Source organism: Arvicanthis niloticus, chromosome 1, assembly GCF_011762505.2.
Source record: "Arvicanthis niloticus isolate mArvNil1 chromosome 1, mArvNil1.pat.X, whole genome shotgun sequence".
Classification (NCBI taxonomy): domain Eukaryota; kingdom Metazoa; phylum Chordata; class Mammalia; order Rodentia; family Muridae; genus Arvicanthis; species Arvicanthis niloticus.
This window is the reverse complement of record NC_047658.1, coordinates 132,005,256-132,019,394: the sequence shown is the minus strand read 5'-3', so window position 1 is coordinate 132,019,394 and position 14,139 is coordinate 132,005,256. Positions and strand designations below refer to the sequence as shown.

The following is a 14,139-nucleotide window of genomic DNA, read 5'->3' as shown; positions in this document are numbered from 1 at the left end:
TTTATGTCAAATAAATACTGTTTCTGTTTGAATACATGAACATGGGTAATTTTCTTCCCTGGTGTGTTAGAATGATATTAAGAATGTATTGTGCCATATTTATGATGAATGTCTTCAGTTTAAACTGTAACATTTGTTAAAAGCCAATATAGAAGCACCTCTAATGGCACAGTGTCTTAAATCATGAGTTTCTTTTGCAATTGCTGGCATATCTCCTCAAGGCCAGTGGAGGGTGCCTAATTCACTGCTGCTGAGTGACACAAACCTTAAGAGTTCAGCCTTCTTCTGTTAATGAGGAGTGTTTGTGTAGCACGCTTTTCCTTTCCAGGAAGTACACCTCTCTGACAGGATTACCAACGAAGTAGAGCTGACTTAAAGGAAGCTATGCAATATCTTTCTTTGTTCTACCTTTATCAACATTTAAGAAGCAGCTCCTCTGTCAAACACTGGAATCCTCTTAAAAAGCTTCTCAGTGAAAAGGGAAAATTAAATAGAATGTTTGCCTTGGGCTTCTTCCAAGGTTGTTTTGTGCCTACTGTGTCAGAATGACCTTATCCCAAGGCAGTTCACCACACAGAATGCAAGCCCAGAAAGAGGCCTCATTAAGACGGGGCTACAATATTCTTATTTTGAAAAAAAAGTAGATGGCTGCAAAAAAGAAAATGTACCAGAAAAGTAGTTGCCTGCCAGGAAAGCAATAGAACACAAGGAAGTCAATGTGTGGATCTAATGATGGCAGAAGGAACCTGTCCTTTCTAGCTGTCATGAACAGAGACATTGCGGAGGGCCCAGTGGGAGAACAGAACCTGGGGTTGATGGTAAAGTATTAAGAAGCAAATGGGGAAAGGGAAGAATAGAAACCTGGCTTCTGTGGATGTGGAGACCAGGAAACACCAAGCAGTTGTTAATGATTTAGTTTGGCCTTGGTTGATTTGAGTAGAGACAGGAGGATCTCTGGCCTGTGACCAGCACAACAAACTGTCTAGAATTTATACCTTCTCTTTGAAAATGCAGGTAGAGCTTAGAAGCAGCTGCAAAAAAATGATTAACCAGGAGAGATGTGATGTTTTCTCCCTAAATATGAGAAGGTAGTAGCCATTGATAGGGGGTAGTTACAGATCTTGTGAGACACCCAGCAGGAAGCAATGCATATATCTGAGACGTCTTACAACTGAACTCCTCACAGGGGACCTTCCTGTCTTGCCTCCTTCCAACATCCAACAGAAAAGAAAAGAAAAGAAAAGCCCCTCCCCCTTCTCCTGTTAGATGCCTGGTGGGTGCCCAGCAAGCTGGAAGAGGGATGGATGGATTCCACTGAAAGCTTACCCAAATCTGTCTGTTACTGAGCTAGATAAAGCAGAGCACATGTTGATGGGAGGCTACTTATAATGGCTCTGTGTCCAGGTATGAACAGGAGCAGTTTTATTCTGAGTCAACAGATAGGCAGGTCCTAGACCTGCTGTAGAGTTCATCTGAGCAAAGGTAGATTCCACTCCAGAATACATTTAGAGAAACAGTGGGAGATACAGATCAGCCATGTGTGTTGTTTCCTAACAATCTAATGGTGACATGGTTTTATAGAATTGCAAACCTTAAGAAAAAGAAACAAATCCCAGGTCTACCTCAGACATACACCCCAGTACACACACACACACACACACACACACACACACACACACACACACACACACTAGTACAGAGATAATGTCCTTTCGTCTGAGTTTCCTCTGTGGGTGCACACACATGCTTCTCCAAATTTCATTAAGTTTGTTTTGCATGTTCCTGCTTAGATCTAGCATGACATTTTATTTTTCCATATTATAGAATAGGTTTTGTGATGATGGTTTAGTTACATCAAGTCACTTTGTCGAAGAATCTTAATTTAGATTGGAGTTTTTACAAGTGAAGCCGATCAAGAAGCATCCAGAAAACTGTCCTGAGGCACTATTGATGCTTTTTTTCGCCTCCCTCATTTCTAGCTCATGGCAAGCCCTGTCTGTCAGTCTGTCTGTATGTATGTCTGTGTTCAAAATTCATCTCACATTTGACTCTTCTGTCCATCTTGTTCATTAGACTTCTCTAGGCCATTACCATCTCCATATGAACCAAGCAAGCACATCCTAATCACTTTCTCTCCTACCATCCCTCCAATCTGTTCTCCACACAGCCTCCAGTGATCCTTTCAAATTAGACACCACTTCTTCACATAAAATCCTTCACTGGTTTTGGCCATCTGTTGACCAATACAAGTGAAACCCATCAACCCCTTAGGATGCCTTCGAGGGTCCAGATCTACATCTGTCTTGTCTTTCCAGCCCCCAATGCCAACTCTCTACATGTTGCCCAGGGTGCTTTGCTTCCAGGTCTCTGCAACTGTTTCTTCTAATCCTGAAAATGAGCTTCCTCGGCCCCCTAATGGGACCTTTTCCTACCACATGAAAGTTCTTACTGTCACTTTGTTAAGGACACGGATTCTGTTTAGGCCACTTTCATTTCCCTGATTTGTAGAGAATTAATTGCCTGACACATGATAAACTTAAAGCCAGTCTCTAGTGACATGACCTGCTATCTGGCTCACTACCACCTCTCAAACCTCAGCCTAGAACACTCTCTGTGTTGTGTTCTGTGAATGCCATCATCTGTAAGTGGGTCTCCAGCCTCCTAATCTCAATAATGCCATGCTGATCTTCCTGTCATTGATTACTATTTGTTGTTATGGACATATCTTCGTTTAATGTGTCTTCCTCCTTCCCCAGATCAAAAACTCCCATGAAAGCAAGAGCCATGACTCTTTGATCCAAGCATTATCCAATGCCTAGCACAATCTTGGGCTCTTAGATCTTGGTTAAATGACCAGCAGGCAACTGTATGACTTGGTAACAGCAACTCTGCTCTGTTTAGGACAATGCTGGGGAAATACCAGCGCAGGGCCTGTGATAGAGCAGTGTATGCAGTACATAGAATAGTAGAGCCCCCAGGATGTCCACATTCTCTTCCTGCAGCATCTCAGTTCTGCATTCCTAGAACCAGTTGTCTGACATCTGTCCCTTTTTCTTCCCTTACTTGTCTCCCTGAGATAAATGAGAAGACTGGGCCTTGCTGCTTGAGCTGCAAGGACAGGAGAGAGACCCGGAGCTGGACTTGAACCACCAAAATGAGGGACAGTAGTGGAAATCTCCCTGCCCTGACTCAGATGGCCATCTTACATCAGATTTCATCATACAGAGACATGTTCCATACCTACTTTCTATGGCCTGGCAAAAGAGGAGACCTTGTCAACAAACATGTCTGACTTAGAGTTAGACTCTCTAGATGTCCTGACTTAAGGACAGACTTGGCCCTGGCTGTGCCATCGTTCTCATAATGTGTGTAGGTATCAAGAAGCAGAATGGAGGGGATCAGGTTAAAAGATGGCTTCCAGAGACAAGCTGTCTGAGGTTTGGACTTGCTCCTAGAACAAGGATGCCTTGGGCCCATTCAGAGATTTCAAGTAAAGTAATAACATGAGTACCTTTGTACTTTTGAAGCAAATCTCTCTAGCAACATGTATCCATGCTGTAATCCCATAATTAGTTCCAAAAGCCTGAGGGGGAACTGCTGTTGTCATGAAGTGTTTCAATACTTCCTTTCAAAGCCAGTGACATCAGATGGCCTATTAAGTGATCCAATTTCATAGACAATGCTTTAAAGGAAGCAGTTTCCCGTAACCGGTATACGGTCATTAAACTCTCCCTGTCGTTGGGGTCATTGCTTTCCTTATGGTGGATCTCTGTAGGCATTTCATCTTACTGTTAAGATGCTCATTACTCCATTGTTCACGTGCTTCCCAGCATCTGTCAGCTCCATATTCTGCAAAGAAACATCATATGTCAAGCAGGTGTGTAAACTCGTGTTCAAGGAATGATTAGAACATTGAGCTGGGAGCCTTCTAGAAGATCAGGGACTCATTCATGTACTGCATGCGGTAGGATCTACAGGAAGTTAATTCCAAGATTAGTTTGATCTACACAATGGACATTATGAATCCCTGGCTATCTGACAACTATGACAGGGAGGTACAGTCATTAAGAGATAGTGTTCTGAGGGCTAGCCCAACATAAACAAGGGACCATGTCTAGTCCGCACCTCTACAAACAGCTTTAGAAGCTGCAGGGGTATCACATAAATGCAAGCTGACAACCACTTTCCTTAGTATTAACATCACATCTGAACAAGCTATGGAAATAAATAAGTGATTTGCCTTTGTGATACTTTGCAGCTCTATCTTCCTCTAAGTATCACATGCTTGGTATCCAGGCAACATACGGCCTCCATTTATCCCTGTGAGGTCCAGAATTAAAAATAGCTCGTGTTGCCGTGTTCTGAATCTAAGCCCATATTAAGCCTCTACTAAAGGAGCCAAAGGTTTCCCCTGGAGTTGGAAGGGGGAATGGTCATGTTCCAGTACTTTGGGGACACAACAGGCAGAGCCTGGCGGTGAAAACTTAAGTAGCCCAGAATGCATGGAAGCTGTTAGCTCACTGAAGTCTTGCTGGTATCTCAAAGAAAGGAAGGAGTCCTAAGGCTTCTGAATTGTGGAGAGAGAATGGCTGGTTATAGGAGAGCTGCCACCAACATTTCATGCTGAATATTCTTTGTCATCCTGATGATTTACTGATCTGATAATCGTGCACACTCCAGGCAAGGTTTCAAAGTGATTTCAGCTTTACAGCACATCTTGCTGAACATGAAGCCAAGCCTAACGTCCAACTGGAAAATGACAGATGTTAGGACCTTTTCTGCTGGTGGCCTAAGAAAAAGTATGTGTCACTGAATGCAAGCATAGATGTCCGTAAAGCAGACAGGATGCTATATAAGTATACCCATGTTAAAGCATTTCATTTTTGCCCAGCAATTAGGAACAGGAAGTATGTGGGGTCCTGTTTACCAAGGCAGCCACGCACCATTTCGTATCAATAACGCCCCATGTTACCAGCAATACTAATGATGTGGTTTCCCAAGAGGTGTGTAAGCCTTTGTTCGGCTTGCCTGTAGTTAGGTGTGATTAGCAGCTAATTAAACATGTTTATCTCATTTCATCCAAAGGAATGGCTCCTTTGGTGCTCCTACCCTTGCTGAGGTCAAACATCTTGACTTAATAGAGAACTTTCAACTTTGGTTATTGAGTCATTTTGGGAAAAAAAAAAAAAACAGATAAAAAACAGATATGGAAGCAGCCTGTGCTTGGTGGTCAGATTCTCACACATCCACAGAGAGACTTGGTGAAGTCACCTAACCATGCTGAGCCATGTGTGTACAGCTGTAGAGGAAATCATTGTCCATTGTCACCAAGATCAGCTTCTTGGTTATGGGCATTAAGACCTATTAGAGACCACAGAGAATGGTTGTATATAACACAGCCAACCCTGGCTTAAGTCCTAGATCTGCCTCCTCTCCTTGTATGAAGCTGCTAAACATGCCCGAGTCCATGAAATGGAGGCTATAATGCAGGATGGAAAACCTTTACCTAAAATTCTTGGCACATATTTCGGATATAGGATTTGGGGATGTTTGCATATGCATAATGAGGACGCTTGTGGATAGAAGCTAAGACTGAATGTAAATTTATTGATATGTCATTGATTTCCTATACACTTAGCCTGAAGACAGTTTCAGACAGTGTTTCTAAGCATCTTAATCAGGTGGTAGACTCTCTCTTAACCTTGACAATGAATGAACTACTGTGCTGCTATGCTCCAGGTCTTGTTCGGTATTGACACTCAAGGGAATTTGGGTGTGGGATTTTCTACTTGTGGCAATTGTCCGTACCCAGAATCTCTGAGACGCTGGAAGAGTAGCTATGCTCACTATACCACAGATACACACTGTTGATAACACTACTGATCGTTCCCAATGGTGGAGCATTTTGGATTTGAAATTTTCACGTTAGAGCTGCTTACTGAGTGTTACATACCTCCCAGAGTTACTGTGAGGATAAAAGGATCAGCATCAGTCAAGGGCCCTGGGAACCTCGGAAGCCTTGTGGAAGTGTGTGCTGTGGTTACGTCAGTAAAATTATCATTATCCATGCTGTCAAGTGTCCGGCACAGAGGAGTTGCACAAAAAATGATTAACTTATTTCTATTTATTACTGTGCTATTATTTCTGTTACCCAAGCACTTGATTTTTAAGAGGCATGAAAAGAAATTGATGTGATTGCAAATTTCCTTTTTTTTTTTTTTTTTTTTTGTCGAGTTCTGCTTATTTAATTAAACACATCAGTGAGATTCTCCATTCCTTCAAGAACTCAAAACTTAACTGCATACCACAGGAGAAAGGTTGTTGGGTTTGGTGTTCCTTATTTGGTGTCCTTATAGAGGACATTATTTTATCCTATTCCCAAAGTTCTGCTTCACAAATTCTAGGGATATAACCCACCATCCAAGTCAGAAGCATGTCCAGTGACACACCCCTTGAGGTCTGAGGGTTCTGTCCAAGGTTACAGACTACTGGCAGCTGAGACTGCCTTTTGTTCCCTGGGTGGTAACAGCAAGGAACATGGTACTCTCTCTGCTGACAGACTTGCACACCGTGATAAAAGAGCACTCTCATGACTCTGGAAAACAGCATCAAGGATGGGCACGAAATGCAAAACGCACAGAAGCATGCAGTCTGTTTTAGGACTGGAGAGAACATTCTAGAGTGCTGCTTCCTCTGAAAAGCGTTGTTCTTATGGCATACCACCCTGAGTGACAAATAGGAAAAGAAATGGCTTTTGAATCTTTGTACAGGTTTAAAATTAAAGAAATTGATCTGTGCCTTTAGAATTCAGCACCAGCGGCACAAAAGGTCACTGCTGACAACTAGTGGCATCAAAGAATGCAGGGGAAAAAATATTAAAATAACAAAATTGTCTTTTTCAGGCACTAGATGCACTTGAGTCTCAATCTTTTGTACCTTGCTTCTGATGGTCTTAAGTCAAAGGGTATGAAAAGAAAACCATCAAGACATTTTCCTGTGTTCTGCATGGTCCAACATGTGGATCGTTGGTCTCAGAGGAAGGATGGCAGATGTTCAGAGTGGAGCAAGCAAAAGGCTTACATGATGGTTTGAGGAATTACTCTTATTCATATGTGGAAGCTTCTGAACAGTACTGGTTGGGTGTGGGTGACCATTTCAGGCAAAATCAACAAGAATTAATGAGGGGCTTACCCTGTGTTAAGTGTCTGTTTGGGAATTCAGTCTTGGGCGACTGAAGAGGAAAGGGCCTTAGGAAAAGAACCAGATACTGGATAGAGGGTAGACAGGTTCTGAAATAGTGCCATATGTGCGTGATGGCGGAATAGCATCCAAACAGACTGAGAAGACCCGAGAGTCATTGGCATAGAGATGAGAATGGAAGAGAAGGCTCAGCGATTAAGAGCACTGACTGCTCTTCCAGAGGTCCTGAGTTCAATTCCCAGCAACCACATGATGGCTCACAACCATTTGTAATGGGATCTGATGCCCTCTTCTGGTATGTCTGAAGAGAGCAATGGTATACTCATATACATAAAATAAATAATTTTTTTAAAAAAAGAGAGAATGGAAGGGTTAATACTAGACTGTTACCATGGTGACAATAACAAAGGATTCTACGTCATGAAATCAAAGTTGTAGGGAATTCTTCAGTTACAGAAGATAAACTATGAGAAGTGGACAAGTGACAGAGCAGACCATCACGAAAGCTGGAAGTGGTTCTTCCTCATACAATCAAGAAAAAAAAAATAAGAGATATTCTTTGATACTTAAAAACAAACATGAAGAAATAAAAAATAATAAAGGAGAGAGGAAGATGGGGATTAGTGTTGGATTTATAAAATATTGCCTGGGAAAAAAGAAAGTGTTTCCTTTTGAATATACTGGATAATCTTTATTCTATTCATTTTAGTCAGAGTTTCTCAACCATGAAACTGTTGATGTTTGGGGATGGCTAACTCTTTGTGGTAGGGAGCTTTTCAGTGTAGCACAGATTGATTGCTTAGACCCACTTGATACTTGCAGTACCCACAACACACCAGTTATGATACCACAACAAAAAACAATAAAAAAAAATAAAAAAAAAAAACCAACTCTGCAGACATTACCAAATGTCTCTGGTTAAGAAGCATGCACTTAACGTATTTATTGTTTTCTGCTGTGGTGTGTGGTTCCGCATTGGCGCTACCAGACATAAAAAAAAAATAGAACACGGGGGCTGGAGAGATGGCTCAGCAGTTAAAAGCACTGACTGCTCTTCCAGAGGTCCTGAGTTCAATTCCCAGCAACCACATGGTAGCTCACAACCATCTGTAATGGGATCTGATGCCCTTTTCTGTTGTGTTTGAAGACAGCTAGTCTCAGTGTACTCATATACATAAAATAAATAAATCTTTAAAAAAAAATAGAACACACTAACCCTTCAGAACAATGTACCAAGGTGTTGGGGACACAGCTCAGTAAAGTGCCTACAGCACAAGCACAGGAATCTAAGGTCAGATCCTAGAACCCAAATAAAATGCTAGACTCATTCCAACCAGCTTTGGAGAGCTAGAGGCAGGAGAACTCCTGGAGCTGAGTCAGTCAACTTCCCAGGTCAGTGTCTTAAAACATAGGGTGAATATCAACCAAAGAAAACATTCAGAGTTCATCTCTGACCTCCACATGCATATGCACATACACATAGGTGCACACACACGCACACACACACACACACACACACATACATACAGAGAGATACAAATGCACACAACTATTCCATGGCCTGTGAGACATGTCAGAAGCACAAACCTGATGTCCTGAGTTCAGTCCCTGAAACCCATGTATTAAAAATCCAGATATAGAAACTGGTGACTGTAGTCCTATCACTGCTACAGCAAGATAGGAGGCAGAGGCAGGAGGTTCATCCAGAAGCCTACATGTGCAGCACAGAGGTAAAAACAAAAAGAGAGATCCTGCCTCAAAGTCGAGTCGGAAGGAGATGACACCAAGGAAGGTGTCTCTAGCCTCCACACAGGCCACCACATGCACACATATGTGTGTGCATACATAGAAACACACAAATAAATGTATATATAAATATATGGAATCTATTCTAAATTTGATTTCATTTTTGTTTGGTTTTTTTTTTATTTTGAGAAGGGTCTCTCTCTAACCCAAGCTATCATTCATGGAGCGTGTGTGTGTGGTGTGTGTGTGTGTGTGTGTGTGTGTGTGTGTGTGTGTGTTTTAAGATGCTTGGTTTGATTCCCAAGAGTACACATGCAAAAAAACAACAACAAAAAACCACCCTATTAACATGTACTCACATGCACAGATGTTTGTGTACATATATATGGAGCATTAATTTCCTAATTTAACAGCATCTCGGTTTCATTAGTAAGATATTAAAACACTAGTAAATTTTAAAATATCAGTGTTACTAGGCAGTGTGGCACACACCTTTAATCCCAGCACTCAGGAGGCAGAGGCAGATGGATCTCTGTGAGTTTGAGGCCAACCTGGTCTACAGAGCAAATTTCAAGACAGCCAGGGCTACACAAAGAAACCCTGTCTCAAAAAAACAATTGTGGTCCTTATGCTGCATCCTTTATCACACCAGGACCAGGCTGGCCTCAAACTCAGAAATCCACCTGCCTCTCCCTCCCAAGTGCTGGGATTAAAGGCGTGCACCACCACTGCCCGGCAGTACTATATCATTTTTCACAGATCAATAAAGACAATTTTAATTATAGATCACTGTCAACAGCAATAGGCAAGTTTCAGAATTAAACTTTGTGTGAACACCAAAAGCCCCAGTAATTTTTTTTTTTTTTTGCTCTTATGGGAATAAAATATTCTTACTCATTCACAAGTATGTTGCAGGGAAAACATCAACTATACCATTTACCTTTGAGTAGAAACTATAGTGTTCCTCATTGAAAGTTGTCCATGATGTTCACAAGTTCTTAGTAAAAGAAAGAATAACAAGTGCAAACTTTTAACCTCAGATACATTTGAATGTAAGATGCCACACATACAAAAAATGATCTCATGGTGCACCGTGATGATGGAAATGCCTGGCCTGGGCAACTTAAGAGAGGAGTGCTCATTATGGCTCCTGGTTTCAGAGGGCTCAGTCATCATGGCTGTTAGGGAATGGAGGAACAGGTGTGGTGGTGGGTACACTGGAACTCTTCACCCACAGCTAGATAGGCACAGAAAAGGGGACCTGAAGCAGAACAAAATATGAGCTCCTGATAGCCTATGTCACCTGCAGGAGTCCATCTTCCAAAGGCTCTACATCCTCCCCAAACAGCAGCTGAGGCCAAGAGATCAAATGCATGAGCCTATGGGGGGACACTCCACAGTCAGTGTGAGAAATCACGCAAGGAGAAGGATCTTAAGAGATTCAACTAAGCCCCAGCTTCCTGCCATTTGTTAGCCTGACCCTCCAGTTTGCTGCCTGTGACCTCGAGCAAAGCCCTCAAAGCTAACATGGCGCCCTGTGTTTCTTCTACAGACTGCATCATCAGCCATCAAAGGTGCTATTCAGCTGGGAATAGGATACACAGTGGGCAACCTCACTTCCAAGCCTGAACGTGATGTCCTCATGCAAGACTTTTATGTGGTGGAAAGTGTGTTCCTCCCCAGGTAAGAACATTTTGAGGAAACTCCACTAACATCCTTCTATGTAAAGATTTTTTTGACCCTGCACACGGGATAAAAATACTACTACATATATTTGTGGGGGTGGGGGTGGGACCTGCAGCTTCACCTTGGTATTGCTGCCTGTTGCCTAAGAATGGCCCTACGTTTTCTGTGGCGATGGTGACTTGACATCCGTGGGTCAGCTGTAATTAGTTGTGGTGGGTGCCTGGTAAACCATAGGGAAAAGGATCATTGGATTTGGTGGGTGGTGATAAAGAAATCTCAGAGTAACACCTGCCACATGTTTTGAAAAAGAAAGCTTCCATAAAGCAGCACCGTTGCCAGGATTTTTTTGCTATGCCAAATTTAAAAGAATCAGCTGGGGCTGGAGAAACGGCTTAGAGGTTAAGAGCACCGGCTACATAGGGTGGGAGTGGGAGTGGGGTGGGGTGGCAGCGTCTGCCTTTGATGCCAGCACTCAGGGGGCAGAGGCAGATGGATCTCTGAGTTCAAGGCCAGTCTGGTGTGCAGAGCAAGTGCCAGGACAGCCAGGACTACACAGACAAACCCTGTTTCCAGAAAATAAAATCACTGGCTGCTCTTCCAGAGGACCTGTGTTCAGTTGCCAGGACCCAAATGGCCACCCATACAGTCTAAAAATCTAGTCCCAGGGGATTCTACAGGCAGACACTCATACACATAAAATAAAAACAAATCTTTTTAAAGTTAAGTGATTAATTAAAGAATGGACTGGAGGGACCACAAATGGCCTTGCATCTGAATTAAGCCAATATGTTTTGTCGTTTTGTGACAACTTTGACTTACATTCTCTCCAGGGAAAAACAAATTGAGATAATGCTGCCATTTTGACACCATGTTTACAAAAATGCCAAAGTTATTCATACATTTATCAGTCTGTGGAAAAAAAAAAACATAAAGTGCTTAAAATCAAATAGATGGGCTGGTGGGATGGCTCAGTGGGTAAGGCGCTCGCCTTCAAGCCTGACTGCCTGAGTTTGATTTCCCAGGACTCACATGGGAGGATGAGAAGTTCACAAGTTGTTCTCTGACCTGCCCTCACACTGTGGCATCTGTGCATGCATATGGATGCACACACATGTGCACATACAAAATAAATGTAACAGAAATATTTTTTAAAACAAATGCATGTGGAGACGGATAACAGTGACGAGAGTGCATACTTAAAGTGTCTCTATGTTGTGTCTACAATTGCCCTAATAGGTAAAAGTATTAACTCCAATTCCGCTATTACAGAAAAATATTCTTTGTTCAGTTGAAATGTCATCATATCTTCAAGATTTTTCAAAGAAAATGAGCTTACAAATAAAGACATGCTTCTTGGGGATGCTTGCTTTGTCTTTATGGCTATGAGGATTGGCTTTTCAGACACACTTATGTGTTCGAAATGAGCCATTTTGTTGTTTATGACTGGGCTTGGTCTCGTCAGTCAGCTCCTGATAATAATCAGCCCTCAGTGCCCTTGGGGGTGTGCTCCAGCATCCCCAAGCATAGGTACACACACACACACACACACACACACACACACACACACACAACTGGCATGTGAACTGCACACATTCTCCTGTGTATTTTCTTATTGGGTGTGAATGCATTCACATCTACCATGAAGAAGTCGGTTCTGTCTTTGGAATCTGTGGTCACGAAAAGCAGCCTGCCGAGGCCCAGGTGTATGTTTGCCCCTTTTGCTCCTGGGGAATTTGTTATAAGCCTTTAACATCCTCATGGAGAAAAGAAAATGATGGCTTTTCCACCTTTTTGAGTAAGAAACTAAAATTGTAAATACCTAAACTTCGTCTTTGTTCTTCACGTTATTGTCCCCACCAACAGCAGATCAGACACACCACTGGGGAAGCAGGCTATCCAGTCATCCCTTGCTTAGAGAAATCTACTGCCACACTTAAATATACCATTTTAGAGTCTTATAGCTTTTAAATGTCAATGCGACATTATAGTACAGTTGTTTAGTTTTTTTAAAAATATATAATTAATTAAAAAAATATATCCATTGTGCATCCTTGATACATTTACATGAAGACAAATGAATTTATGTTACTTTTCCCTGCTTTCACTGCCTGGATTCAAGTTCTTCATGAACTTAGCAAAGGATAGTGTCTCGGGGGTTTCTCATGGCAGGTGTTGTTTTAGATTAGATAACTCCTTGGGTAGGATGGTGCCTCCTACCAAGAATAATACCCTAGTTATCACAACAGCCAGAATTTTCCACAAAGCAATGCATACATTGAGAATGTTGATTGTGATTATGATTTCACAGTTGTATATATACATTATATACCTATATGTACATACATTATATATGTGTGTATATAGTGTATATATATACAATATTGTATGTATATATATATATACTTGTTGGGAGCCGACTTTATCAGAAAGCGGCTAGATCAACTTTGCAGCCATCTGGAACCATATACCCTGACGAAAGATTTGGTTTTCAATAGCCTACAACAGCTGAAGCACACTCTGATATCCCACATATTTTGTGTTGCTGTTTACTGCCCCCAGCTGCAAGGTGCATGTGGTGGCCACGCCTGCAAGGTATTGCAGTTCACGTGCTGTCCACGTGCTATCTACGCCATACATGCTTATAAGGCGCATGTGCTATCCACGCCTGCAAGACATTGCGGTGCATGTGCTGTCCACGCTATAGACGCCTATAAGGCTTACGTCATATCAACACCTGCAAGGCACGTGGTATCCACGCGCCTACAAGGCACGTGGCAAAAGCCTATAAATAGCTCAGAATTCCCTTCAATAAACGAGACTTGATCAGAATCTCTGTCTTGTCTCCATTCTTCGCGTCTCTTCCCCTTTATCCCCACTCTCTCTCTCGCTAGACCCTGACCCTCGGACCGGAACGGGCAGTACGGGCTGCAACAGTTTGGCGTCCAACATCGGGCTCCAGTAAGCGCAACAGTTTGGTGCCCAAGCGTGGGGGGTTCGCGACATATACTACACACAGACACACACATCACACACATATATATATGTATGTGTGTGTGTGTGTATATATATATACATATATATATATATATATATATATATATGCAATTCATAGCCAGGTGTAGTGGTGCACACCTTTAATCCCAACTATTGAAAGGCAGAGACAGGTGGATCTCTGAGTTGGAGGCCAGCCTGGTCTTATGTAGACCACTAAGTGTGTATTTCAGGACAGTCAAAGCTGTGTATAAAGACCCTATCTTGAAAAAAACAAACAAATAAATAACAATTCATACATTGATGGTATATATGTGTATATATGTGAATGTATCAAATACTTCTACCCATCCCCACCTTTCTGAGCTCATCTGAGAATGTGAGTCAGGATGGATGGCCAGGGCAGGCTCTGGTTCTAAGCAACTGAAACACTCTAAGGTCTCTAGTGTCTCTAAAACGTAAGTTTACCTCAGTTCTAGAGAACTAATTGCTTGATGTGACACATTGTTTAATTTA

The 14,139-nt window shown here is 42.1% G+C and overlaps 1 protein-coding gene across 1 annotated transcript in view; it reads left to right on the top strand.

Moving 5' to 3' along the window:
- Pip5k1b (phosphatidylinositol-4-phosphate 5-kinase type 1 beta) overlaps positions 1 to 14,139 on the top strand; it is a 137,041-nt gene that overhangs the window by 27,431 nt on the left and 95,471 nt on the right. Inside the window, exon 2 of the mRNA XM_034507229.2 lies at positions 10,499 to 10,629. Coding sequence (XP_034363120.1) covers positions 10,499 to 10,629 — 131 coding nt within the window. The remainder of the gene's footprint in view (positions 1 to 10,498; positions 10,630 to 14,139) is intronic.